The 26,372-nt window shown below is 44.5% G+C and overlaps 1 protein-coding gene across 3 annotated transcripts in view; it reads left to right on the forward strand.

Moving 5' to 3' along the window:
- Window positions 1-26,372, forward strand: part of UXS1 (UDP-glucuronate decarboxylase 1) — a 145,824-nt gene that overhangs the window by 38,193 nt on the left and 81,259 nt on the right. For all 3 annotated transcript variants that reach the window (XM_069757576.1, XM_069757578.1, XM_069757577.1), the window contains exons 5-9: window positions 8,204-8,264; window positions 10,345-10,525; window positions 22,244-22,348; window positions 23,604-23,663; window positions 23,976-24,097. In XM_069757576.1, coding sequence (XP_069613677.1) covers window positions 8,204-8,264; window positions 10,345-10,525; window positions 22,244-22,348; window positions 23,604-23,663; window positions 23,976-24,097 — 529 coding nt within the window. The remainder of the gene's footprint in view (window positions 1-8,203; window positions 8,265-10,344; window positions 10,526-22,243; window positions 22,349-23,603; window positions 23,664-23,975; window positions 24,098-26,372) is intronic.

Here is a 26,372-nt window from a genome sequence, read left to right on the forward strand (position 1 = left end):
ACCAAAACGCACGCAAAAACGCGTTTTGCGACGCATGCGTCGTTTTTTGCTGAAATTTGGACGCAAGAAAAATGCAACTTGTTGCGTTTTCTGCGCCTGACGCTTGCGGCAAAAAAACCGCATGCGTCGCACAACGCAGCACAACGCATGTCCATGCGTCCCCCATGTTAAATATAGGGGCGCATGACGCATGCGTCGCCGCTGCGTCGCCCGACGCAAACACGCAAAACGCTAATGGGAACGTAGTCTAAGATAATGAATGCAATGCCAGTGGTCAAATTGCTGTGGAGTGTGTACCTTTTGGGCTTTTTAAGTCTAGCAAATGAGCTGAGTTGAGGCCAGGTGTGGGGGATGACTTGTATTGTTCCCCCCCCCAGCTGCTTAAGGTTTGGCTCCTGTCTGGCTGAGGGCTATGATGTACCTTTACCTCAGCTGATAAGATAGACTGGAACCACTGATTTATTACCAGCCATCCCATTCCTGTTAACTTGTGCTACCAAAACAAAGGTTCATGTTCCCCACCAGATTAGGGTCCGACCCCCCTCGCTGGCTGAGAGCTTTGATGCCTTTCTTACCTCAGTTAAGAAGTGGCTTATCACTGTGACCTGGAGGGTCAGGATGGGGACAGGACCCTGCATATGTAGATCGCTATAGGTATAAACATATATGCACGCTGAAAACCCTTGCCTTTACAATATACATGTAACAAGAAGTCATTTTCTGACTGGCTTCCCGTTAAATTTAATTTCCTGTATTATTGCCCTTGTAGCTTTGAGGATATTGTCATTTATGCTGATTTAGTCCCTATGTTCATGTATTTTTAGCTCTCCGCATCCTCAAACTTTTCCTGTCATTTCCCATGAATCTGATGATGGAGTTTAGATCACAGAAATGGGATGTCATAGATTTAGGTCTCCGCGAGCTGACAGCGCTCCCGTGTGAGATACGTGGGTTGTGAGGGTTATTTAGTTTGCGGTTTTCCAGCATGGCTCTTCAAGTAGCTTTTCCTCCATATGGACCATGTATTTTTCATGATCTTTGACGTGGTTGAGAATCGGGTCACTTCCAGAACTGTCAAACTCCTTTTTGCTCTTTTAAGTTGAGATATTCTATTAAGACGGCCTTTACCTTTGGTGAACCCTTCCTTGTTTATTTAGGAGGTGGAGGGGAACAAGCAAAACATGTCCATCATTATACAGTATATTATGTATTTTCAGTCATGGAGCTTAGCATTGCCGCTGGGGAACATCTGCCTTGGGTGATTGGTGATAAAGGGGTGCTGACATGCCCCCTCTGCCTTCACTAGGGGACAGCCACTAATTAGAAATGTAGTATACCGTATATACTTGAGTATAAGCCGAGATTTTTAACAGCTACAACAAAAAAATCTCCTTTGTTTGGGGAGAGAAGAGAGCCAGAGTAGACAGAACAGTTCTTTATAATCCTAAATCTAACGGAGGAATGGGGATACCAAACATTTTAGCTTATTACCACGCTAACCTAATTAAACAAAGCCAATACTGGATAACTGAAGATGTCAAACCATCTTGGATGGATCTAGAAAAGGACCATAGCATCTCAAGCCCTCTTAAAAATCTCCTTTTCAATCATATATTCAACTTAAAAAAAAATGTAAACTAAACCATCCTATTTTTCTGGCAATTACCCAATCTTGGGATCATCTTGCCTCACTGAATAAAACTGAGAAGTCAAAGCTGAAAGAGAATTTCCCGATTTCTCTGATTGCTTCTGTTTACGGATTCTCGGTACCTGAACTCTGGCCAAAAAATGGCATCCGAAAGTCGGGAGACAATCTCGCAGCTGATGGGTTACTCAGTTTTTCCGAGATTAAAAACAAATTCAAGATACCCTCCTCAGACTTTATGCAATATTGCATGGTTAAGGAGTGCCTTCAAAATTTCATCAGTGAGGTGCCCCCGAAAACAGAAGTAATTCATCTCCTTCTAAACAACCCAACTCATAAAATCTTCTGGAGCACTAAATTCCTTTACGGTTCTTTCAATAAGGATTGCGAGTTCATAAAAAACAAATATGTGGTCAAATGGGAGAGGGATCTCCAGTTCTGCGCAACAAAGGAACAATGGGAGAAGGCAATAAAAAATTCATACTCATCAAATATCCATACCGCTACATGAATCATTCTATAAATTATTAACAAGATGGTACCTGACTCCGTCTAGGATAGCACACCTCAAACCTGGCTTGTCTCCATTATGCTGGAGAGGGTGTGGGCTTAAGGGAGATTTGAAACACATATTCTGGACATGCCCAGTTCTCAAAGACTTATGGAATAAGATTTCTACATATATCGGTGAACTTCTTGACAAGAACTTCACTCTTTCTCCACAAACAGCACTCTTTTTCTTGGACTTGGAAGATGTACACCACTCAACCAAAAAGGTCATAATACATTTGTTACTGATAACTAAAAACTTGATCGCCACCTACTGGCGAAGAACTGACATACCAAGGTTCTCTGACATTGTGGACAGACTCAAGACTCATAATTAGTGTTGAGCGATACCGTCCGATACTTGAAAGTATCGGTATCGGATAGTATCGGCCGATACCCGAAAAATATCGGATATCGCCGATACCGATATCCGATACCAATACAAGTCAATGGGACATCAAGTATCGGAAGGTATTCTCATGGTTCCCAGGGTCTGAAGGAGAGGAAACTCTCCTTCAGGCCCTGGGATCCATAGGGATGTGTAAAATAAAGAATTAAAATAAAAAATATTTATATATTTACCTCTCCGGCGGCCCCTGAACTCAGCGCGGGTAACCGGCAGGCTTCTTTGTTCAAAATCAGCGCTTTTAGGACCTGAGAATCACGTCCCGGCTTCTGATTGGTCGCGGGCCGCCCATGTGACCGCCACGCGACCAATCACAAGCCGCGACGTCACCGCAAGCTATTAGCGCGCTCATTTTTGAAAAATGAGCGCGTTAATGACTTTCAAAGACGTAGCGGCTTGTGATTGGTCGCGGCCACGCGACCAATCACAAGCCGCTACGTCTTTGAAAGCCATTAACGCGCTCATTTTTAAAAATGAGCGCGTTAATAGCTTGCGGTGACGTCGCGGCTTGTGATTGGTCGCGTGGCCGCGACCAATCACAAGCCGCTACGTCTTTGAAAGTCATTAACGCGCTCATTTTTCAAAAATGAGCGTGCTAATAGCTTGCGGTGACGTCGCGGCTTGTGATTGGTCGCGTGGCGGTCACATGGGCGGCCCGCGACCAATCAGAAGCCGGGACGTGATTCTCAGGTCCTAAAAGCGCTGATTTTGAACAACGAAGCCTGCCGGTTACCCGCGCTGAGTCCAGGGGCCGCCGGAGAGGTAAATATATCAATATTTTTTATTTTAATTCTTTATTTTACACATCTCTATGTATCCGATACCCGATACCACAAAAGTATCGGATCTCGGTATCGGAATTCCGATACCGCAAGTATCGGCCGATACCCGATACTTGCGGTATCGGAATGCTCAACACTACTCATAATACCCTGGATTTAAAATTTGCAATAGCTAATGGATGTCTACATAAATACGACAAAAAATGGAGCATTTGGAACACTAAACACCAAGCCTTAGATTAGTTAATGTTTTGTTAAATTTTTTTTCACTCTAGGTTAAAGGTAGCTGTCGCGCCACTTTGATGTATATAGTTTTGAATATAGAAATTCATGAAAGCTTATCTGTTCAAGACAGTTCAATACTGTAGCAACTATACAAATGGTTACAAATCTGTCTATATTACCAATAAAGTTGTTTTTTTTCTTTCCCCTCCCTCTCCCAATCCCTCACCCCCCCCCCATCCCCATCACTAATGCAAAATATCACACATATAAATAAAATGCAGATGTCTCAAAAAAAACTGTTAAAATGTTCAATAAAAATGTTTGAAAAGAGTATAAGCCGAGATTTTCAGCCCATTTTTTGGGGCTGAAAGTCCCCCTCTCGCCTTAGACTCGAGTCATACCCAGGGGTCGGAGGGGGAGCGGGGACTGTCTAATTACTCACCTGCTCCTGGTGCGGTCCCTGCGCGTCTTTTCCCCGGCGCTGACAGCTTCTTCCTGTACTGAGCGGTCACATGGTATCGCTCATTACAGTACTGAATATGCGGCTCCACCTCCCATAGAGGTGGAGCTGCATATTCATTACTCTAATGAGCGGTAACGGTGACCACTCAGTACAGGAAGAAGCTGCCGGCGCCAGGGAACAGACGTGCAGGGACCGCACCAGGAGCAGGTGAGTATAATGGGGAGGGGATCGCTACGTGATATTCACCTGCTCCTCGTTCCGGCGCCGCTCCATCTTCAGCAGTGACGCTCAGGTCAGAGGGCACGGTGACATGGTTAGTGCGCGCCCTCTGCCTGAACGTCAGTGCAGAAGACGCTGAAAGTGCCGGGGGCCTGAGCGACGGAGAGGTGAGTATGTGATTTTTTTTTTTTTTTTTTTAAATTTTATCGCAGCAACAGCAAATGGGGCAAGTGTCTGTATGGAGCATCTATGGGGCCATAACGTTTGTGCAGCACTGTATGGGGCCATAACGTTTGTGCAGCACTATATGGGGCCATAACGTTTGTGCAGCACTATATGGGGCCATAACGTTTGTGCAGCACTATATGGGGCCATAACGTTTGTGCAGCACTATATGGGGCCATAACGTTTGTGCAGCACTGTATGGGGCAAGTGTCTGTATGGGGCCATAACGTTTGTGCAGCACTATATGGGGCAAGTGTCTGTATGGGGCCATAACGTTTGTGCAGCACTATATGGGGCAAGTGTCTGTATGGGGCCATAATGTTTGTGCAGCACTATATGGGGCAAGTGTCAGTATGGGGCAATAACGTTTGTGCAGCACTATATGGGGCAAGTGTCAGTATGGGGCAATAACGTTTGTGCAGCACTATATGGGGCAAGTGTCAGTATGGGGCAATAACGTTTGTGCAGCACTATATGGGGCAATAACGTTTGTGCAGCACTATATGGGGCAAGTGTCTGTATGGGGCCATAACGTTTGTGCAGCACTATATGGGGCAAGTGTCTGTATGGGGCCATAATGTTTGTGCAGCACTATATGGGGCAAGTGTCAGTATGGGGCAATAACGTTTGTGCAGCACTATATGGGGCAAGTGTCAGTATGGGGCAATAACGTTTGTGCAGCACTATATGGGGCAAGTGTCAGTATGGGGCAATAACGTTTGTGCAGCACTATATGGGGCAATAACGTTTGTGCAGCACTATATGGGGCAAGTGTCTGTATGGGACCATAATGTTTGTGCAGCACTATATGGGGCCATAACTGTTGTGCAGCACTGTATGGGGCAAGTGTCTGTATGGGGCCATAACGTTTGTGCAGCACTATATGGGGCAAGTGTCTGTATGGGGCCATAACGTTTGTGCAGCACTATATGGGGCAAGTGTCTGTATGGGGCCATAATGTTTGTGCAGCACTATATGGGGCAAGTGTCAGTATGGGGCAATAACGTTTGTGCAGCACTATATGGGGCAAGTGTCAGTATGGGGCAATAACGTTTGTGCAGCACTATATGGGGCAAGTGTCAGTATGGGGCAATAACGTTTGTGCAGCACTATATGGGGCAATAACGTTTGTGCAGCACTATATGGGGCAAGTGTCTGTATGGGGCCATAACGTTTGTGCAGCACTATATGGGGCAAGTGTCTGTATGGGGCCATAATGTTTGTGCAGCACTATATGGGGCAAGTGTCAGTATGGGGCAATAACGTTTGTGCAGCACTATATGGGGCAAGTGTCAGTATGGGGCAATAACGTTTGTGCAGCACTATATGGGGCAAGTGTCAGTATGGGGCAATAACGTTTGTGCAGCACTATATGGGGCAATAACGTTTGTGCAGCACTATATGGGGCAAGTGTCTGTATGGGGCCATAATGTTTGTGCAGCACTATATGGGGCCATAACTGTTGTGCAGCACTATATGGGGCAAGTGTTTGTATGGGGCCATAACGTTTGTGCAGCACTATATGGGAAAAAAAAAAAAAATATGGGGCCATAACTGTTGTGCAGCACTATATGGGGCAAGTGTTTGTATGGGGCATCTTATGGGGCTATAATCAACGTTTGTGCAGCATTATATTGGGCAAATGTGTCTATGGAGCATCTTATGGGGCCATCATAAACTGTATGGAGCATTATATGGGGCTCCTGATTCAATATGGATATTCAAAAACACTTAACCTACTGATGTCTCAATTAATTTTACTTTTATTGGCATCTATTTTTATTTTTGACATTTACCGGTAGCTGCTGCATTTCCCACCCTAGGCTTATACTCGAGTCATTAAGTTTTCCCAGTTTTTTGTGGCAAAATTAGGGGGGTCGGCTTATAATCGGGTCGGCTTATACTAGAGTATATACGGTAGTTTTTCTGATTCGCTATGTCTTTCCTTATGTGCCGGTGTTGCAGAACCTTAGCTAGTTGCTAATGGTCATAACCATGGAACCTAAGGTCCTGCAATGCCTCCGCATGAGGAAAGACACAGCAAATCAGAAACTATACTACATTTCTAATTAGCGGTATTTACTAATATTATTACATCTACAACATATTGGGATAGGGTCTAAGAGATCCGAATAACCCTTTTAATGCATACATGTTTTGTGCTCCTAAATCTATTCAATTTGATCTGTTTTTAGCATATGTAAATTGGGGTCTTTGGGAAATTTTTTGTAGGCTTGCTAGTGACAGATCATTGCTTATTTTGGTTGGAGTTGTAGAATCCATATTTGAAATACATGATCTTAAAAAAGCAGATCTAACAATCAAACTACATTCTTCGTCCTCTTTCAGTGGTGAAGAAACTCACACACATTATGCCGTTGGGCTTTACCCACATATGAACTTGGCCCCGGTCATATATTGATCTCACAAATGCACACGTTAGGCCATGTTCACACACTCACAGGATTTTTCGCGATAAAAACGCGAAAAAAACGCTAACATATGCCTCCTATTATTTGCAGGGTATTCCGCATTTTTTGTGCAAATGTTGCATTTTTTTCCGTGAAAAAATCGCATCGCGGAAAAAAAAGCAACATGTTCATTAAATTTGCGGAATTGCGGTGACTCCGCACACCTAGGAATGCATTGATCTGCATACTTTCCGGCTGGGGCTGTGCACACCATGCGGGAAGTAAGCAGATTATGTGCGGTTGGTACCCAGGGTGGAGGAGAGGAGACTCTCCTCCACGGACTGGGCACCATATAATTGGTAAAAAAAAAGAATTAAAATAAAAAAGTCAAATACTCACCCTCTGATGGCCCCGGTGTCTTCCCGCCTCTCTGCGCTGCATGCTGCCGCTTCCGTTCCTTTAGATGGTCTGTGTCAAGGACCTGCGATGACGTCGCGGTCTTGTGATTGGTCGCGTGACCGCTCATGCGACCAATCACAAGCCGCGACATCATCGAAGGTCCTTCACACACAAACCATCTATAGGAACGGGCGCCACCGAGGAGATCGGCTGTCTGCAGGGTGAGTATAACCATAACTTTAGCATTCTGCAAGCTAATTACGCTTGCAGAATGCTAAAAAAACCAGCGAAAAAAACGCAAATAAATGCGTATTTCTTGCAGAAAATTTCCGGTTTTCTTCATGAAATTTCTGCAAGAAATCCGGACGTGTGCACATACCCTTACAGTACGATGAAAGCTCCTCATACACCAGCCATCAGATATACAGACAGGGCAGCACGGGATCTTTTTGTGAGGCAGAACATTTCCCTGCCTGTTCTTAAACCCATGTTTTACCTGAATAAAAAAATCATTTGGGACCCCTGTGCATGTCTGTATACTTTTTTTTATTAAAAAAAAAAAACTTCCTCACCTGGCCAGGAGTATGATCAGACCATATTCCTGCATGGTCAGACACAGCCATTACACAGTACACAGCAGGGGCACATTTATAAGATTATCTCAGCACAGGAACATTTTATTTAATCACATCCAATCATGGAAATTATTATTACAAGATGTATTAAAATTAAACTTTTTATATGGGGAAACCCCCTTTAAGGGTTAGCACTGTGCATGCTCCGGTAATATTCTTTTGCTATGTATTTGAATAGGTGAGACCACACTATTCACTGATTTACAGTATAATAATTCTACTTTTTTTCCCCTTTTTTTTCCAGCTTTACTCAAAAATACCCACCTGTGAAATTCTTATCAGAAAAGGACAGGAAGAGAATTTTGGTAAGTGGTAGACAACATCTCGTCTACATAACTGCTTGTGATGCTTTTATATTTTTGCATACAGCTTAAATCTGAGTGGCTACATCACCTTCACTTTTATGATCCATAATCTCACGAGTGTGTAAATGAAGAGTTTGTGAAGTGAGCTGAAAATGGCATCTTGCCTAGGTTTACTCAATAGAATGGTTTTAGTTCTCAAAGTGAAAGGCAGTGCTATCAAATTGGTTGTTAAATTTACTTTTTTCGTTTAATTTTTGGGAATATGCACCCTGCTTACCAGTCCACAGCATGAGTCACTGGGTTAACCAGTGGTCGGTCTTCCTTTATGTCCTTGACTTCCAGTGAACTGTAGTTTATTTTACTTTTATATAGTGCCATTAATTCCACAGCACTTTACATACATTAGACCATTGGGGCTCACAATCTAGATTCCCTATCAGTATGTCTTTGGAGTGTGGGAGGAAACCGGAGAACCCGGAGGAAACCCACGCAAACACGGGGAGAACATACAAACTCCTTGCGGATGAACCCAGGACCCCAGCGCTGCAAGGCTGCAGTTCTAACTACTGAGCCACTGTGCTGCCCGTTGCTTCACTGGATCTCTTGACTTAATCCATCATTGTTCCTCCTAGCTAATCATGTTTTCCTCCATGCTTCTGTCAATCAAGTCTCCTGTGTCCCAGTTCATGCCTTCTCATCATATCCACAGCCTGGCTTCTATTCTACATATTCCAGTTTATGCCACGGGACACTATGGGAGTAGTAGAATTATATCTTTAACCCCTTTCTGACCTCTGACGGGATAGTACGTCTGAGTTCAGAACCCCCGCTTTGATGCGGGCTCCAGCGCTGTGCGGCTGGTGAAATCGCGTTTCAAAATATATATAAATATAAATATATATATATATATATATATATATATATATATATATATATATATATATATATATATATATATATATATATATATATATATATATATATATATATATATATATATATAATTTTTTTTTTTTTTAGAAAAGTTTGGAATTTTTTTTTCACCACTCAGATAAGAGAACCTAGACATGTTTGTTGTCTATGAACTCGTAATGACCTGGAAAATCACAATGGCAGGTCAGTTTTAGCATTTAGTGAACCTAGCAAAAAAGCCAAACAAAAAGCAAGTGTGAGATTGCACTTTTTTTTTACAATTTCACCGCACTTGGAATTTTGTTCCCGTCTTCTAGTACACGACATGGTAAAACCAATGGCGTCGTTCAAAAGTACAACTCGTCCCGCAAAAAATAAGCCCTCACATGGCCAAATTGATGGAAAAATAAAAAAAAAGTTATGGCTCTGGGAAGGAGGGGAGCGAAAAACGAACACGGAAAAATGGAAAATCCCAAGGTCATGAAGGGGTTAAAGGGAATCTGTCTGTAGGATCATCCCTCCTAAGCCGTCTACATGGACTTGCAAGTTATAGGAAGCAGAATAACTTGAAATCTGCGATCTGATGTCTTTTTCCAGAGAAATTGACTTTTTTTTTCTTACTTAATCATCTCTTTAAGAATCTGCCTCCAGAGATTATTCTAAATGAAAGGAGGCATTACCAGTGTGAGACATGTAGATCTGGAGAACAGACTCTGTCATTACATGTCTCTCACTGATAATGACCCTTTAATTTTAATAGGCTCCGCTGGCAGCTCATCTACATATTAAGAAGTGTAATCTGATTGCAGATAACAAGGTATCATTGTATTCAGCTTTCTGACGTTTGTGCCCATATAGATGCCTTTAGGAGGGCTGATCCTACTGAGATTCCTTTTTCATGTAAAGGCGGCGTCTTGCACTACACAGATGAGGGGCACACGGCAGGCAAAGTGGGGAACTGATGTTGCTGGAAAATTGTAAAGGACAAATTGAACAGAAAAAGGAATTTAATACCTCTGCTTGTCTAAAGATAATTTGATTTTTTTTTTTTGGGGGGGGGGGGGGGGGATGGTGAGTTGTCCTTTTGGACTCTTATGTTCCTGTAATATTGTCAAAATTTGTATTTTATTTATTAATTTTTTTTTCATTTGTCAAATTGTGTTTGCAGATAACAGGAGGTGCTGGTTTTGTTGGGTCTCATCTCACAGACAAGCTTATGATGGACGGTCATGAGATTACAGTAGTAGACAACTTTTTTACTGGTAGGAAAAGAAATGTGGAGCACTGGATTGGCCATGAGAACTTTGAGCTCATTAATCACGATGTTGTGGAACCACTTTACATTGAAGGTAAACACTTTTTCTTCTTTTTCTGGGGAATTCCATCTTGTTTAGTCTCTTTATGGATCATGTAGATTTTTATTAGGTATGTGAACAATATTTCTAATTTTTTCAAGTTTAGTATTTCGACATCTTTTGCAAAAAGGTGCGTCAAGTCAAGCGCAGAGCAATGCCATTTTAAATAGAAGTAGTAATAGTAAGCCTTACTTCTAAAGAATTGGTCTCTGTGGTCAAGCAACTTCTTTAAGCCTTAGATTACAATGCCAAGCATTGGAAGACGAGGTATAAAACACAACCACCACTGTGCTCTGGAGGAGTGGAAATGTTTTCTGCTCTTAAAGGGAACCTGTCACCAGGTTATGCCACCCAATCTGAGCACATCACGATGTAGAGGCAGAGACAGTCTTCCAGCTATGTACAACTTACTGGGCTGCTTACTATAGTTCTGATAAAATCTGTTTTTTCTCTCATGCCTGTCTTATCAGTTGTCTGAATGTTGAGTCCTTTATGACAACACCCACACCATTGATTGGCAGCTTTTGTGTTCACTCTGCATAGACAGAAAGCTGCCAATCAGTGGTTGGATAACCATCACTCCATCACTCCTGATCCAAATCTGAATTTTATTTTTTATTTTTTTACCTGATGTCTTAGGATATTTACTCTTTGGTGTTTTTGAAGTGCTACTTTAAAAGTTCAACACTTATTTTTAATTCACTAGTTAATTTTTTATAGATTTCTAAGGTTTTGAAAGCCTGAATTTTGAAAATTGTTACAGGCTTTAATTTGATACATTACAAGACTGTTGATATTTTGTTTTTGAAGAATTAAATTTTAAATTTTGATTGGTGATTTCAAGAAAACTGCACGTTACTTGTGTTCTTAAATACATTTAAATCGGGATCTCGGTAAGGTCATATTTTGAAGCATGATTTTCTAAATGCAGTGTCATCCTAATCATATGTTTAATAGATGAAAAGATGTGCAGACGACCTGGAAGCATTTTGTTCGCTGCATCCAAAGCGCTGCCATCTATTGAACCCAGGTAAATCCGCATGTGTTCTCTGAACCGTGCTGATTCCCCGCATTCAATATATGTATTGGTGAAATTTCTCTTCCAGAGACTCACGTCTCCACTAGAGAAATTAACATGCTGCCATCGGGAGAGATTTCCATCTCCGCGGGCATCAGTGAACGCGTAGCGGACATGGGATCTCTTGAAATCCCATCCACGCTGGACAAGTATGGAGCATCCAACCCGCAACATTTACAGATACCCTTCACCCCGGAGCTTTTTTCGATTTTCACTACCCTTCTTTCTAGAGCCATAACTTTTTTTTTTTTTTTTCCATCAATATGGCCATGTGGGGGCTTATTTTTGGCGGGACGAGTTGTACTTTTGAACGATACCATTGGTTTTACCATGTCATGTAACAGAAAACGGGGAAAAAAATTCCAAGTGCGATGAAATTGCAAAAAAAAAAGTGCAATCCCACACTTGTTTTTTGTTTGGCTTTTTTGCTAGGTTCACTAAATGCTAAAACTGACCTGCCATTATGATTCTCCAGGTCAGTTCCAGTTCATAGACACCAAACATGTCTAGGTTTTCTTTTATCTAAGTAGTAAAAAGAAATTCCAAAGTTTGCTTAAAAAAAAAAAAAAAAAAAAAATGCGCGATTTTCCGTTAACGGTAGCGTCTCCAATTTCTCTTGATCTGGAGTCCGGTGAGGGCTTAGTTTTTGCATGCCGAACTGACGTTTTTAATGATACCATGTTGGTGCAGATAAGTTCTTTTCATCGCCCGTTATTGCATTTTAATGCAATGTCGCGGCGACCAAAAAAAATGTAATTTTGGCATTTTGATTTTTTTCTCGCTAAGCCGTTTAGCGATCAGGTTAATCCATTTTTTTGATCGGGCGATTCTGAACCCGGTGATACCAAATATGTGTAAGTTTGATATTTTTTTTATTTTGTTTTGATTGGGGCGAAAGGGTGGTGATTTGAACTTTTAGGGTATGTGCACACGTTCAGGATTTCTTGCAGAAATTTCCTGACAAAAACCGGACATTTCTGTCAGAAATCTGCATGCGTTTTTTTCGCGATGCATTTAATAGCGGGAAAAACGCAAAAAATCCGCATAATTAATGAAAATGCTCCTTTTTTTTTACCGCAATGCGTTTTTTTCACGGAAAAAAAAGCATCATGTGCACAAATTGCGGAATGCATTCTAAATGATAGGATGCATATTTATGCGTTATCACGAAAAAATGCGAAAAATCCTGAACGTGTGCATATATCCTTATATTTTTTTAAAATATTTTTAAACACTTTTTTTTAATTTTGGCATGCTTCAATAGCCTCCATGGGAGGCTAGAAGCATGCACTACTCGATTGCCTCTTCTACATAGAGGTGATGCACATATCACATCTATGCAGCAGAATTACAGGCTTGCTATGAGCGCCAACCACAGGGTGGCGCTCATAGCAATCTGCCATCAACAACCGTGGAGGTCCTGAGGAGACCTCTGGTTGTGTTGGCAACGCACCGATGACCCCTCGATCATGTGACGAGGGTCAGCAGTGCGAGCACTTCCGGGAGCGCTAGTTAAATGCTGCTGTCTGTTTGACAGCGGCATTTAACTAGTTAATGGGTGCAGGCGGATCGCGATTCCGCTCGCGCCCATTGCGAGCATAAGTCTGTTGAAAACAGCTGACATGTTGCGGGTTTGAGGTGGGCTTACCGCCGGAGCCCACCTCAGTGGGGGTTCTGCCAGCTGACATATTATTCCGTCAGCTGGCAGAAAGGGGTTAAAAAGAGTAGGAGGAGTAGGCTCCAGTTGCAAGGAGTTTCATAGTACCTCCTAAACCTAAAGTGCCTTTCAGCTTACACTACACAATCTTTCTTGTGATGTCATACATTTCTAAAGTTTCTCCTGTCTGTTTACTGTGCAGTAGACCCATCCGAGAAGAAGCAGACCTTGCTCAAACTTGGTAGGATAAAAAAATATAATCTGGTGACTCTTCATTTCATGGTGGCAAATGAAGCAACGAGTGTTGGGATATCCCAGCACCCCTGATGATGCTTAGTTTCAGGGCGAAAATGGGAATGACAGCAGTTTCAGCAAGCAGATGACTATTCGTTTGAGTATCCCATCCTGCACTTAGGGTTCTGAAACGAATCGTCATAGGAAGCGGGTAATCTAGAGACCCCTAAGCTGCAGTACAGAGTGAATATTAGGAAATTTTATCATGACTTTAAAAACTAATGACTTTTGTAATTTTAAGATTTGACCTTTTTAGTTTTGTTTTGGACTAGTCCTTAAAAGGGTTATCAGCTGGTCACAAAAACAGACTTCTGCACTTATAGAAACACTGTCAAAAGTACATGTCACCAGATATCCACTGTTTTTATAATTTATACTATCCACCATAGCCTTAAAAAAATTTAATATTTTTGTTCGAGCGCCATTACTGGAGGATGTATTCGTTTTCGTGTTTTTTTTTTTGTTTTTTTTCAGGTATTTAGGTAAGTTTGAACTTCTCTGAACACATTATTTGAGACTGTGTACTTTGGCCAGTCCAACCTTGGTAATTACAATCTGAATATATTTCAGCTTGCCTCCTTCAGTCATAAGCTTGGTCTTCTGTTGTGCTGTACATATGCATGCTGAGTGTGCACCACTACCACCAGCCAGGACACAATTCTTGGGTTGGGGATCAACAAATTTTAATAATCCTATTACTCTGTCGCCTCATTGGGGGACACAGGACCATAAGGACACAGGACCATGGGTGTTATGCTGCTGTCCACTAGGAGGCGACACTATGCATAATCTGAAAAAGATTAACTGAAAAGTGGGTCTCCTGTGAGACTCCCGGCATGGCTCCTTCCTCGGCCCCCTATTATGGGGTGCCCGGTTGAAGTAGAGATGGCTATTCCCTGTGTCGCTCCTTCCCCAGTCCCTCGGGTGCTGGTTCGAAGTCGAGAACCCCCCTCCTTCCCCAATTCCTTTTGGTTTATGGGTTGAGGTCGAGGCGAGGACAAAACCCCCTGATGGTGACAGCAGCACCCTCCCTAATCCCCCTCTGGGGGCATTAGGTTGAGACGCCTCAGGTAGGGCCTGTACAGGCAGCACTCTACAGCTCCCAGCAATGGGCCAGCACGCTGCGCCTGCATCCAGGGACCCCAGCCCAGCTGCGGGCTCCTGTCGGGGCCGGGGGGAGTGCAGGCAGGAGTGGCACAATAGAGACACAGGGCTCCCTGTGCCCCTGTATCTGCTGCAGCACCAGCTCTATACTGCCTCAGGGGGACCCCTTACAGGGCCCCCCTCCCGCTTATAGCCCCACCGCTATCCTGCCTTCAAATCCGGGGGGGGGGGGGAGGGTGTTTGGTCCGGTTCAGATCCGACCCCCTCCCGGACTTCCGCATCGGCCTGGAGCCTTTTTGGGCATCAGGCATCTAATTTAGGCCCCGGCTTCGGCCTAGCTGAAACTGCAGCCTCCTCTCCGCCCCCCGGCCCGCCCCCCGGATGACAAATATGACACTCTATATTGTCATAGAGGGGGTGGATCGAGACAGAAAGGGCGCGTTTTTACACAGCTTTGCCGCCTTTTTCCTCACTCTCCGCCTCCTTTCCTCGGCCTCCATTTCTGCTGCAGCAAGGATTAACCCTGCATCTCCCGGTCAGCAGGACCAGGCCAGCAGTCTCCGGGGGGCACAGGACTGTGGATCTTTGGCGCTGGACCTAGGAGCAAACTGGTGGGGTAAGATCACAGCTGGGTTGTTTTACTCGGCTGTGAATCCATATTCCCTATAAGGCTCCTCTATAAGGTTCCTCTGCATAGCTACCCCTGTAAGGCGCTCTGCATAGCCTGTAAGGCGCTCTGCATAGCCAGCCCTTTTGCACTCTGTGCACTATGCCAGGCTCAAGGTCCAAGAGAACCAGGCAGGACTGCTATTATGCATTCTGCACAGCCTGCGGGACGCTCTTCCCAGCGGCAACACGTACCCGGACTGCCAGGGCTGCACTCAGACTACTGTGTCTCAGACCCAAGAGGCCCCTGCTAATGCCTGTGTCTAATGCCACGCCGGAATGGGTCACCCAGATGTCGCAATCTATGACGCAGTCTATAGATAACCTAACCTCCTCATTGCTTCAGGCTTTGCAGAGTCATGCCTCGGCTATGACCGCTACCCAGCAAAGGGAGAGCTTGACTCAGGGACAGGACGACCCTGGCACATCCATGTCTAGGCCAGGACGCAAGCGGACCCATAGGTCAAGTCCATCTGCGTCATCCCATAGCACACGGTCATCCCCTTCTAGGGAGATACACCGTAGTTCCAGGTCACCTAGACCGTCCCCTTCCAGGGACAGACAATGCAGATCTCTGCAGCGATCCCCGACCAGAGAAGGCCTCAGCCCCAGCTCACCCAGCAGGGGACGCCTCAGTGATACACTGGATTCGGAAGGCATCTGTGACTCCGACTCAGACAAGGAAACGGAGGGGTCCCTAATCCCAATCCCTCCTAGCAATACAGCGCTAGTTGAGGACTTAATTTCTTCCATCCATCGAGTGCTGGACATTTCTGATTCGCCACCAGAGGCCCCAGAACATAAGATTTCCTTTGAAGGACCTCTGAAGCCGCCTAAGGTTTTCTCTAACCACCCAGAGTTTAAGGCGATCCTTAAAAAGCAGTTTTCACAGCCTGAGAAATTCGCTAATCGCAAATATCTTGAGGCTAGGTACCCCTTCCCACAGAAGGATACCAAGGAATGGACGGACCCACCCGAAGTCGGTGTAGACTAGCAGCACAGACTCTCCTTTCGCTGCCAGATAGCTCAACCCTTAGGGATGCAGCAGACCGGCAGGTAGAACGCATGACTCATTCAATTTTCGAGGCTGCAGGGGCATCCCTGGCACCTACGCTCGCTTCAGTTTGGGCTGCCAAGGCCATTCTGGCCTGGGCCAAAAATTTACAAGCTGGCCTCCAAGCATCCACTCCTGAGCTGTCGGACCAAGCGGTTCACATAGCAGTCGTAGCAGATTACATGCTTCATGCACCTCTGGATTCGGCAAGGGGTGTAGCGGGGATAGCATTAAACGCCATCACAATTCGGCATATCCTCTGGCTGCGGGAATGGAGAGCGGACGCAGCCTCAAAGAAGTCCCTCACGCACCTCCCCTACCTCAATGGGCGACTTTTTGGTGAACAGTTAGACACGATGCTATCCAACGCCACCGGGGGTAAGAGTACCTCTTCCCCAACTGAAACCTAAACGCACTTACAAGGAGCGTAACCAAACTCGATTCCGATCCTTTCGGAATTCTTCGGGCTGGTCCGTCTCTCGTCCAGCACAAAATCGTAACCGTTCCCCACGGAGGGACAACTCACGGTCGACGCGAAGGTCGAACAAGACCTGGCAGTCAAAAGCAGCCCAGTCCAAGCCCAGAGGAGGAAAATCTCAGACTTTCTCCTCATCATGACTCACGGACTCTGGAAGACACCACACCCGTAGGCTGCCGTCTTTTGCTCTTTCTTCAAGTCTGGCTGCCTATTACAGAAGACAGGTGGGTCAGGGAATTAGTGTCTTCTGGATACAAGATAGAGTTCACCTCCAACCCACCGGACCGATTCTTCCTCTGTCCCCCCAAAACCACCGGCCAAGGCTCGTGCCTTCCAACAAGCGGTCTCCTCGCTTCTTCAGGCAGGAGTCATAGTAACGGTCCCCACGGTAGAGCGCTTCCGAGGGTTCTACTCCAATCTATTCGTAGTCCCCAAGAATGGAGGCAGTGTGCGGCCCATATTGGACCTAAAACAACTCAACAAATATGTACGGGTCCGTCACTTCAGCATGGAGTCTCTTCGGTCCATCATTGCGTCCATGGAGAAGGGAGAATATCTCGCCTCCATAGACATACAAGACGCATACCTGCATATACCAATTTCTCCTGCCCATCAGAGGTTTCTCAGGTTTGCAATCGACCAGGACCACTACCAGTTCGTGGCTCTCCCATTCGGACTCGCCACGGCTCCCAGAGTGTTTACCAAAGTCATGGCAGCCACCATGGACGTCCTGCACTCCAGAGGCATAGTAGTCATTCCATACTTGGACGATCTACTCATCAAGGCTCCCACCTTCAAGGACTGCGAGCTCAGCGTCTCAATTACAATCAACACTCTTGAGTCGAATGGGCTGGTTAGTCAACTTACAAAAGTCATCACCAACCCCGAGTCAGTCTCTGACCTTCCTGGGAATGCTATTCAACACCTCCAGGGGTCTAGTGCTCCTTCCCAAGGACAAGGCACTGGCTCTTCGCCTAGGAGTTCGCACCCTCCTCCGCAGACCCTCTCGATCTCTCCGGTTTGCCATGAGTCCTCGGCAGGATGGGGGCAGCAATAGAAGCCGTCCCATTTGCCCAGTTTCGCCTCAGGCCTCTCCAACTAGCCATCCTCAGGTCCTGGGACAAAAACCCTCTCTCTCTCGACAGGGAGTTCCGGCTAACGTCGTCAACCACGAGGTCCCTGCACTGGTGGCTCAAGCCAACCTCGCTAGAAAAGTGGAAATCCTTTCTCACAGGTCAATGGAAGGTTCTGATCACCGATGCGAGCCTGACTGGTTGGGGTGCAGTGCACCTACACCACAGGGCACAGGGCAAGTGGTCCCCAGTGGAAGCGACCATGCCCATCAACATCCTGGAAATTTCTGCCATCCTCCTGGCATTGAGAGCTTTTCATCACTTACTGGCAGCCTCTCACATCAGAATACAGTCGGACAATGCCACAGCTGTGGCATATGTGAATCACCAAGGGGGGAACCGCAGTACTCAGGCGATGCGAGAAGTGTCACATATCCTCCACTGGGCAGAGGACACAGTCGGTTCTCTCGGCGGTCCACATTCCAGATGTGGACAACTGGGAAGCAGACTTCCTCAGCTGACAAGAAATAGACTCGGGAGAGTGGTCTCTCCATCCCAAAATTTTTCGCCAGATTTGCCATCGCTGGGGGACCCCGGATGTGGACCTAATGGCATCCCACTTCAATGCCAAGGTCTCCAACTTCATGGCCAGAACACACGATCCGCGGTCGCTCGGAGCAGACGCTCTGGTTCAGGACTGGACCCAGTTCCAGCTTCTGTACATTTTTCCACCTCTCCCCCTGATATCCAGGGTGGTGAGGAAGATCAAGCAAGAGGGAGTTCCAACCATCCTAATCGCACCGGACTGGCCCAGACGTACATGGTACGCCGACATCGTACAACTTACAGCAGATGCCCCGTCTTCTATCACAAGGCCCGTTCTACCACCAGAACTCAGGGGCTCTCAACTTGACAGCGTGGCCCTTGAGACCTGGGTTCTAACCCAGGCAGGGCTCTCGCCGTACGTCATTGGAACCATGATCAGGGCACACAAGCCAGCCTCTGCCAAGATCTATTACCGTACCTGGAAAGCTTTCTTTACCTGGTGCGAATCTCGTGGCCAGACTCCACTCCCTTACTCCTTACCCAAAGTACTTGGGTTTTCTCCAATCGGGTCTGGAGGCCAGGCTGTCCCTGGGCTCGCTTAAGAGCCAGGTGTCAGCCCTCTTAGTACTTTTTCAAAGGTGCATTGCTACCAAGCCGCAAGTAAGGACTTTTCTTCAGGGGGTTTCCCGATTGGTTCCCCCCTACAGACGACCACTAGAAACGTGGGACCTCAAACTGGTCCTGACAGCATTGCAAGAACCACCTTTCGAACCCATTAAGGAGGTCCCGCATCGCCTTCTATCTCAGAAGGTGGTTTTCCTGGTGGCAATCACCTCGCTACGCAGGGTGTCTGAACTGACAGCACTCTCCTGCAGACGGCCCTTCCTGGTTTTTCACCAGGACAAGGTAGTTCTCCGTACGGTCCCATCCTTCCTTCCGAAGGTTGTGTCCCATTTCCACCTCAATGAGGAAATTTCACTGCCATCCTTTTGTCCGGTCCCGGTTCTTAGAGTGGAGAAGGCTCTGCATACGCTTGACCTCGTCAGGGCATTGCGTATATATGTATCTAGGACTGCGTCCTTCCGGAGATCTGACTCTCTCTCTTCCTTCTTCCGGAAGGCTGCTGCAAGGGTCTGCCAGCTTCCAAAGCTACCCTTGCCAGGTGGATCAAATCCACCATACAACACACCTACCGCCTTAAGAATTCTCCTCTTCCAGCCGGTATTACGGCACACTCTACACGGGCGGTAGGGGCCTCCTGGGCCATTCGGCACCAGGCTTCGGCACAACAAGTGTATTTGGCGGCCACTTGGACTAGCCTACACACGTTTACTAAACACTACAGGGTTCATACCCAGTCCTCAGCGGACGCAAGCCTGGGTAGACGTGTTCTGCAGGCGGCGGTGCCCCAAGTGTAGCGGCCTGTCTGCACAATATTCGTCCATTGCTTCTCACCCAGGGACTGCTTTGGGACGTCCCATGGTCCTGTGTCCCCCAATGAGGCGACAGAGTAAAGGAGATTTTTGTGTACTCACCGTAAAATCTTTCTCTTAGCCTCTAATTGGGGGACACAGCTCCCACCCTGTTGCCTTTCCGGGCTGTTGTTACTGTCGAGTTCTCATATTGTTTGCTTGAGCTCGCACATAGTTGCCTTCTTATAGGCATGGTTATGTTATTCATGTCACGTTCCTCCTACTGCTTTTGCACAAAACTGGAGAAGGCTGACGCTGTCCAGGGGTGTATACTGCAGAGGAGGAGCCACAGTTAATCTTTTTCAGATTATGCATAGTGTCGCCTCCTAGTGGACAGCAGCATAACACCCATGGTCCTGTGTCCCCATGGTCCTGTGTCCCCCAATTAGAGGCTAAGAGAAAGAGATTTTACGGTGAGTACACAAAAATCTCCTTTTTGGCTAAAGATTTTTTTTTTATTCAAAAGTCACAGGTCTAAAAAATTTGCAAGAACTAGGATCTTTTGGACCGTTCACCTAAATTGACAATCTTTCTTGCCAGGTATAATATATATATAATTTTTTTTTTTTTTAATATAGACCCTACACTTTCAGACCACAGGCTGAACAGATCGGAATTTTGAGTTTTTAAAATTGACACTGTTAATATAGGTTTTTTTTTTTCCCGTATGATCCCTAGGAGCATAGGAAGCGCATGTGAATTTTTTTAAAACATTTTTAGATCATATAATATTTTTTTTTAAGGAAAGCTTATCAAAATTTTGCATTTGAGTCCGCATGGATAAAATGTTAACAAAGATACTCTTGTGACATATCGGTTATAGTTCTGAGTGGAATGGTGTTTTTTCTGTTAATTTATCTTGGTTCTAGCCTAGGTTATGAGGATAAACGTAAAGGCATGCAACACAGAAATTATTTTTTTTTCAAAACTTTGAAAATTAATTGAAAACGAAAGTATCGTGTTTTTCAAACTATAAGACACACTTTTTTTCCTCCAAAAATTATTATTTATATAGCACCATTAATTCCATGGTGCTGTACATGTGAAAAGGGGTTACATACAGGGTTATAGCTATTGTTAACAGTAAACAAATTTACAGTGACAGACTGGTACAGAGGGGAGAGGACACTGTCCTTGCGGACTTACATTTTTTTGGGATAATAAGGAAGAAACAGGAGGTCGGTGTGGTGGTGGTGAGGCGGCAGCTTGGGTGGTTGGTGAGGCGGCAGCTTGAGTGGTTAATCAGGCGGCTGAATGGTTATTGCAGGCTATAGGCTTTCCTGAAGACATGATTTTTCAGGTTCTGTTTGAAGGATCCGAGGGTGGTGGATAATCGAAGGTGTTGAGGTGTGGAATTCCAGAGGATGGGGGATATTCGGGAGAAATCTTGGAGGCCGTTTGTGTGAGGAACGAATAAGTGTGGAGGAGAGTGTAGGAGGAAAATGTAACAGGGAAAATGAGGGGTGCGTCTTTTATAGTCAGGATATACCTGCTGTGGATAAGGGAGGTAGGGGCAGCAACTGGTCACAGGAGGCTGGAGCTGGTGGCTGCAGCTAACTCCGGTGCCCGATGCTAAAGAGAAATGAATGTTCACTGCATTCCATGCCCATGGGAGTGGAGAGCAGTGAATATTCATTTCTATTTAATTGCGAACACGCTGTTAGTCGCAGCTTCCTGCAGCTGCCGGGTGTTAGTGTGTGCCTGATACGTAAATTAATTTTCACTGCTCTCCACTGCCATAGGCGTGGAATGCAGTGAATATTCATTCCCTTCAGTAGCCGGCACACATGAAAGCCCGGCAGCTGCAGGAAGCCAGCGGCTGCAGCTAACACACTGCCCGCTATTAAAGATCAGTGAATCTTCACTGCTCCACATGCTTATAGTCCCAGCGTGGGGAGCAGTGAGTATTCTGGCAGCTGTCCACAGCTTGTAAGCGGCGCATAACTTAACTGCCATGCGCTACTTACAAGGATAAATCAGCTGCTGGCATTGGAACAGGACTCCGCGAGGAAGCGCAGGCAGGTGAGTATAATGGTTTGTTTTTCTTCTAATGTTTTTTCTCATGGGGTGCCATGCCTACCAGGTTAAGGGATATTAGTATAGAATTTACATTTTTTGCTTTGATTTTTTTTTTTTTTTAATTCTAGTTTCCGCCTCGAACTGATAATTAAATTGTAAATAAATGTAAATTTTCAAGAAATAAGCCATTTCACAAATAAATTGTAACTAAAATTCTTAGTTGCATGTTAAAATTCACGGTTATACGTGTTATTTATTTTTTCCTCCACAGTGGACCAGATTTACCATTTGGCCTCTCCCGCTTCTCCTCCTAATTACATGTATAATCCTATCAAGACTTTAAAAACCAACACCATAGGAACTCTGAACATGCTGGGTGAGTGGTTATATAGCATGCACATTAGTGGAACTGCTGTCCATCTTCATTCTTTAATTCAGAGAATGTTTTGCCTTTGTTTCCACTCCTAAATGGCATGCATCCTTTTAAAAAGTGGATTAAAACTAGTTTGCGTTCTGCTTCAGGGAACCTGTTGTATTTTGCATCCAATCTGATCAATGGGAGAAGAGCAGATTATGCATAGAGCAATATATTAAGATTTATACTGAATCTTTACCCACAAAACCACATAGACAGAGCAGAGCTTTGAGTCCACTGGATGGTCCTACTTACTAACTGATCAGGATCTGTCTGCACAGCTCTAGGGAAGGCTGTAATTGGGCCTCACTGGACTTGTAAGCATGAAAAGAACAGAGGTTCTGAGCAATAAATGACAAGTTACACTAAATTCTTTCCCACTGATCTATCAATTGGCTCCGCTACCCTTGATCTACAAAATTCTGCTGCAGATCAGACAGCTTTTTCAACTTAACAGGTTCCTTTCTTGAAAAAGAACTGTGCTTTCGAACAGGGAAGTAGGGCTGTGCTAATGCGGCTGCAGAGAAAAAAATGGAAAGTTGGACAGAACATGAGGCGAAATGAGTCTACATAAATTATATAATTGTTTTTTTTCGGCCCCTGTTTTTTATCTTTGATTTTCACATTAGTCAGAAGGCGTAATAGGTTAAAAGTTTTGTACTGTAGCGATAACTTCAGAGGTAATTTTTATTCTCATAGGCAGGATTACAAAGCAAGATAATGCATCACTTATAAAGCAGATGGTCGCCCATAACACATTGTTTTATCGGACTCCATTAGTATATACCAAATTGAAAGCATAAAAAATCTACAATCATAAAAACAGGCTAGAAAAAATGTTTTGGTATTAGGTTTGAAAGTAGTGAAAAAACACAAGAGCAAAACTCTTGTTCATTGATTGCATATGTTATGCTGCCTAAAAATCAATCCTGCTGGGCGCATATCTGTGACATAAATGGGGGCTGTGAGCGGACAATGTGATCGTTCTGCCTCTATACAGTTTGCACATAAACAATCGTTCTTCCTCACGCAGTTTAGATGTTCTATAAAAGGCCAATTTCCATACGCCGTGGGACTTGTTCTGTCTATTCATGCTCGTTTTCAGCAGAACTCTCTCCATCTAAATCCGCCGTTGGCACAGACCGGCCTCAGCTTCTGATTAGCTGAACACAAACCTATATACGGTAAATTCATGGTGTTTATTCTGTCTTTTCAGGATTAGCGAAGCGTGTTGGAGCTCGGCTACTACTGGCATCTACTTCAGAGGTCTATGGAGGTAATGGACATTACAGCCGTGTATTTAGCTTACTGCTGAAGAGGTTTCCACTTGGAATCGCTTCCAACATTGCTCCTGCGTCTCCTTATCTTTCCCACCATTATCCCCAGTGTCAGGCTCCAGAGCAAAAGAGAAAGTCCACACTGTGATTAATGATACAATGTCGGCTTTTGGGGTCTTTGGCCTTTTATGGTGGTTGTTTGATATAATGGTTGCTTGTAAAGCCCATATTCCGTTTTGGGCTTAATTTCTCATTATATTACATTCACTTTAAGGAAAAGAAATTAATCTCCTCCTATGTTTCATAACCAGATCCAGAAGTCCACCCTCAAAATGAAGACTACTGGGGACATGTGAATCCTATTGGCCCCCGAGCTTGTTATGATGAGGGAAAGCGAGTAGCAGAGACCATGTGCTATGCTTATATGAAACAGGTTGGTCATGCTTGCTAATATATAGAGTATTACTTTTCACCTTGATTTCTTTTCAAAGAAAACTGAAATACTAGGACTTCTCATTCTTTTTGTGAAAACCACAAAATTCAGTCTATATCAGTCTTTGAAGTTGGGTTTCTTCCATAACTTTCAATGATGTTGAGTTCTGGGGTTCTGGCTGCCAGCCACGTCTGGATACAATAATGTCTTGACCTTCACAGCAGTTGGCTTGATGATGTTTTTTTTTTTTATTCCCAATCAAATAAATTTCAAAGGATGTTTCATTATGTAAAATAGAATGCGTTTATTCAAGTCACGAATTACGGAATTCATGAACCATGCCAGAGCAATTTTTTATAGACCTGAGGTGACAACGTACAAAAACCTGAATTGTTCGAGGGGATGGTTTTGTGAATGTCCAATATAAAGGAAATGCTGCTTTTATAACATAATGTCATATACAGGTCCTTCTCAAAAAATTAGCATATAGTGTTAAATTTCATTATTTACCATAATGTAATGATTACAATTAAACTTTCATATATTATAGATTCATTATCCACCAACTGAAATTTGTCAGGTCTTTTATTGTTTTAATACTGATGATTTTGGCATACAACTCCTGATAACCCAAAAAACCTGTCTCAATAAATTAGCATATTTCACCCATCCAATCAAATAAAAGTGTTTTTTAATAACAAACAAAAAAACCATCAAATAATAATGTTCAGTTATGCACTCAATACTTGGTCGGGAATCCTTTGGCAGAAATGACTGCTTCAATGCGGCGTGGCATGGAGGCAATCAGCCTGTGACACTGCTGAGATGTTATGGAGGCCCAGGATGCTTCAATAGCGGCCTTAAGCTCATCCAGAGTGTTGGGTCTTGCGTCTCTCAACTTTCTCTTCACAATATCCCACAGATTCTCTATGGGGTTCAGGTCAGGAGAGTTGACAGGCCAATTGAGCACAGTAATACCATGGTCAGTAAACCATTTACCAGTGGTTTTGGCACTGTGAGCAGGAGCCAGGTCGTGCTGAAAAATGAAGTCTTCATCTCCATAAAGCATTTCAGCCGATGGAAGCATGAAGTGCTCCAAAATCTCCTGATAGCTAGCTGCATTGACCCTGCCCTTGATGAAACACAGTGGACCAACACCAGCAGCTGACATGGTACCCCACACCATCACTGACTGTGGGTACTTGACACTGGACTTCAGGCATTTTGGCATTTCCTTCTCCCCAGTCTTCCTCCAGACTCTGGCACCTTGATTTCCGAATGACATGCAAAATTTGCTTTCATCAGAAAAAAGTACTTGGGACCACTTAGCAACAGTCCAGTGCTGCTTCTCTGTAGCCCAGGTCAGGCGCCTCTGCCGCTGTTTATGGTTCAAAAGTGGCTTTACCTGGGGAATGCGGCACCTGTAGCCCATTTCCTTCACACGCCTGTGCACGGTGGCTCTGGATGTTTCCACACCAGACTCAGTCCACTGCTTCCTCAGGTTCCCCAAGGTCTGGAATCGGTCCTTCTCCACAATCTTCCTCAGGGTCCGGTCTCCTCTTCTCGTTGTACAGCGTTTTCTGCCACATTGTTTCCTTCCAACAGACTTACCATTGAGGTGCCTTGATACAGCACTCTGGGAACAGCCTATTTGTTGAGAAATTTCTTTCTGGGTCTTACCCTCTTGCTTGAGGGTGTCAATGATGGCCTTCTTGACATTTGTCAGGTCGCTAGTCTTACCCATGATGGGGGTTTTGAGTAATGAACCAGGCAGGGAGTTTATAAAAGCCTCAGGTATCTTTTGCATGTGTTTAGAGTTAATTAGTTGATTCAGAAGATTAGGGTAATAGGTCGTTTAGAGAACCTTTTCTTGATATGCTAATTTATTGAGACAGGTTTTTTGGGTTATCAGGAGTTGTATGCCAAAATCATCAGTATTAAAACAATAAAAGACCTGACAAATTTCAGTTGGTGGATAATGAATCTATAATATATGAAAGTTTAATTGTAATCATTACATTATGGTAAATAATGAAATTTAACACTATATGCTAATTTTTTGAGATGGACCTGTATAATACATATTGTGCCCTATCAAGAAAAGCTCATCACAACTTATTGGAAACATTTACATGGGTTTTCTTTTTCATAAATGGGTACAATGGCAAAGGGCACATAAAAGCAAGCCAGTTTAATTGTCCCTGAACTCACGATGCTGCAGAACCAAAGCTAGCTCTGCTGGCAACAGTGGACAGTTAAGGCCAACTGTGCGGCC

The sequence above is a fragment of the Ranitomeya imitator genome, chromosome 3, assembly GCF_032444005.1.
Source record: "Ranitomeya imitator isolate aRanImi1 chromosome 3, aRanImi1.pri, whole genome shotgun sequence".
Taxonomy (NCBI): domain Eukaryota; kingdom Metazoa; phylum Chordata; class Amphibia; order Anura; family Dendrobatidae; genus Ranitomeya; species Ranitomeya imitator.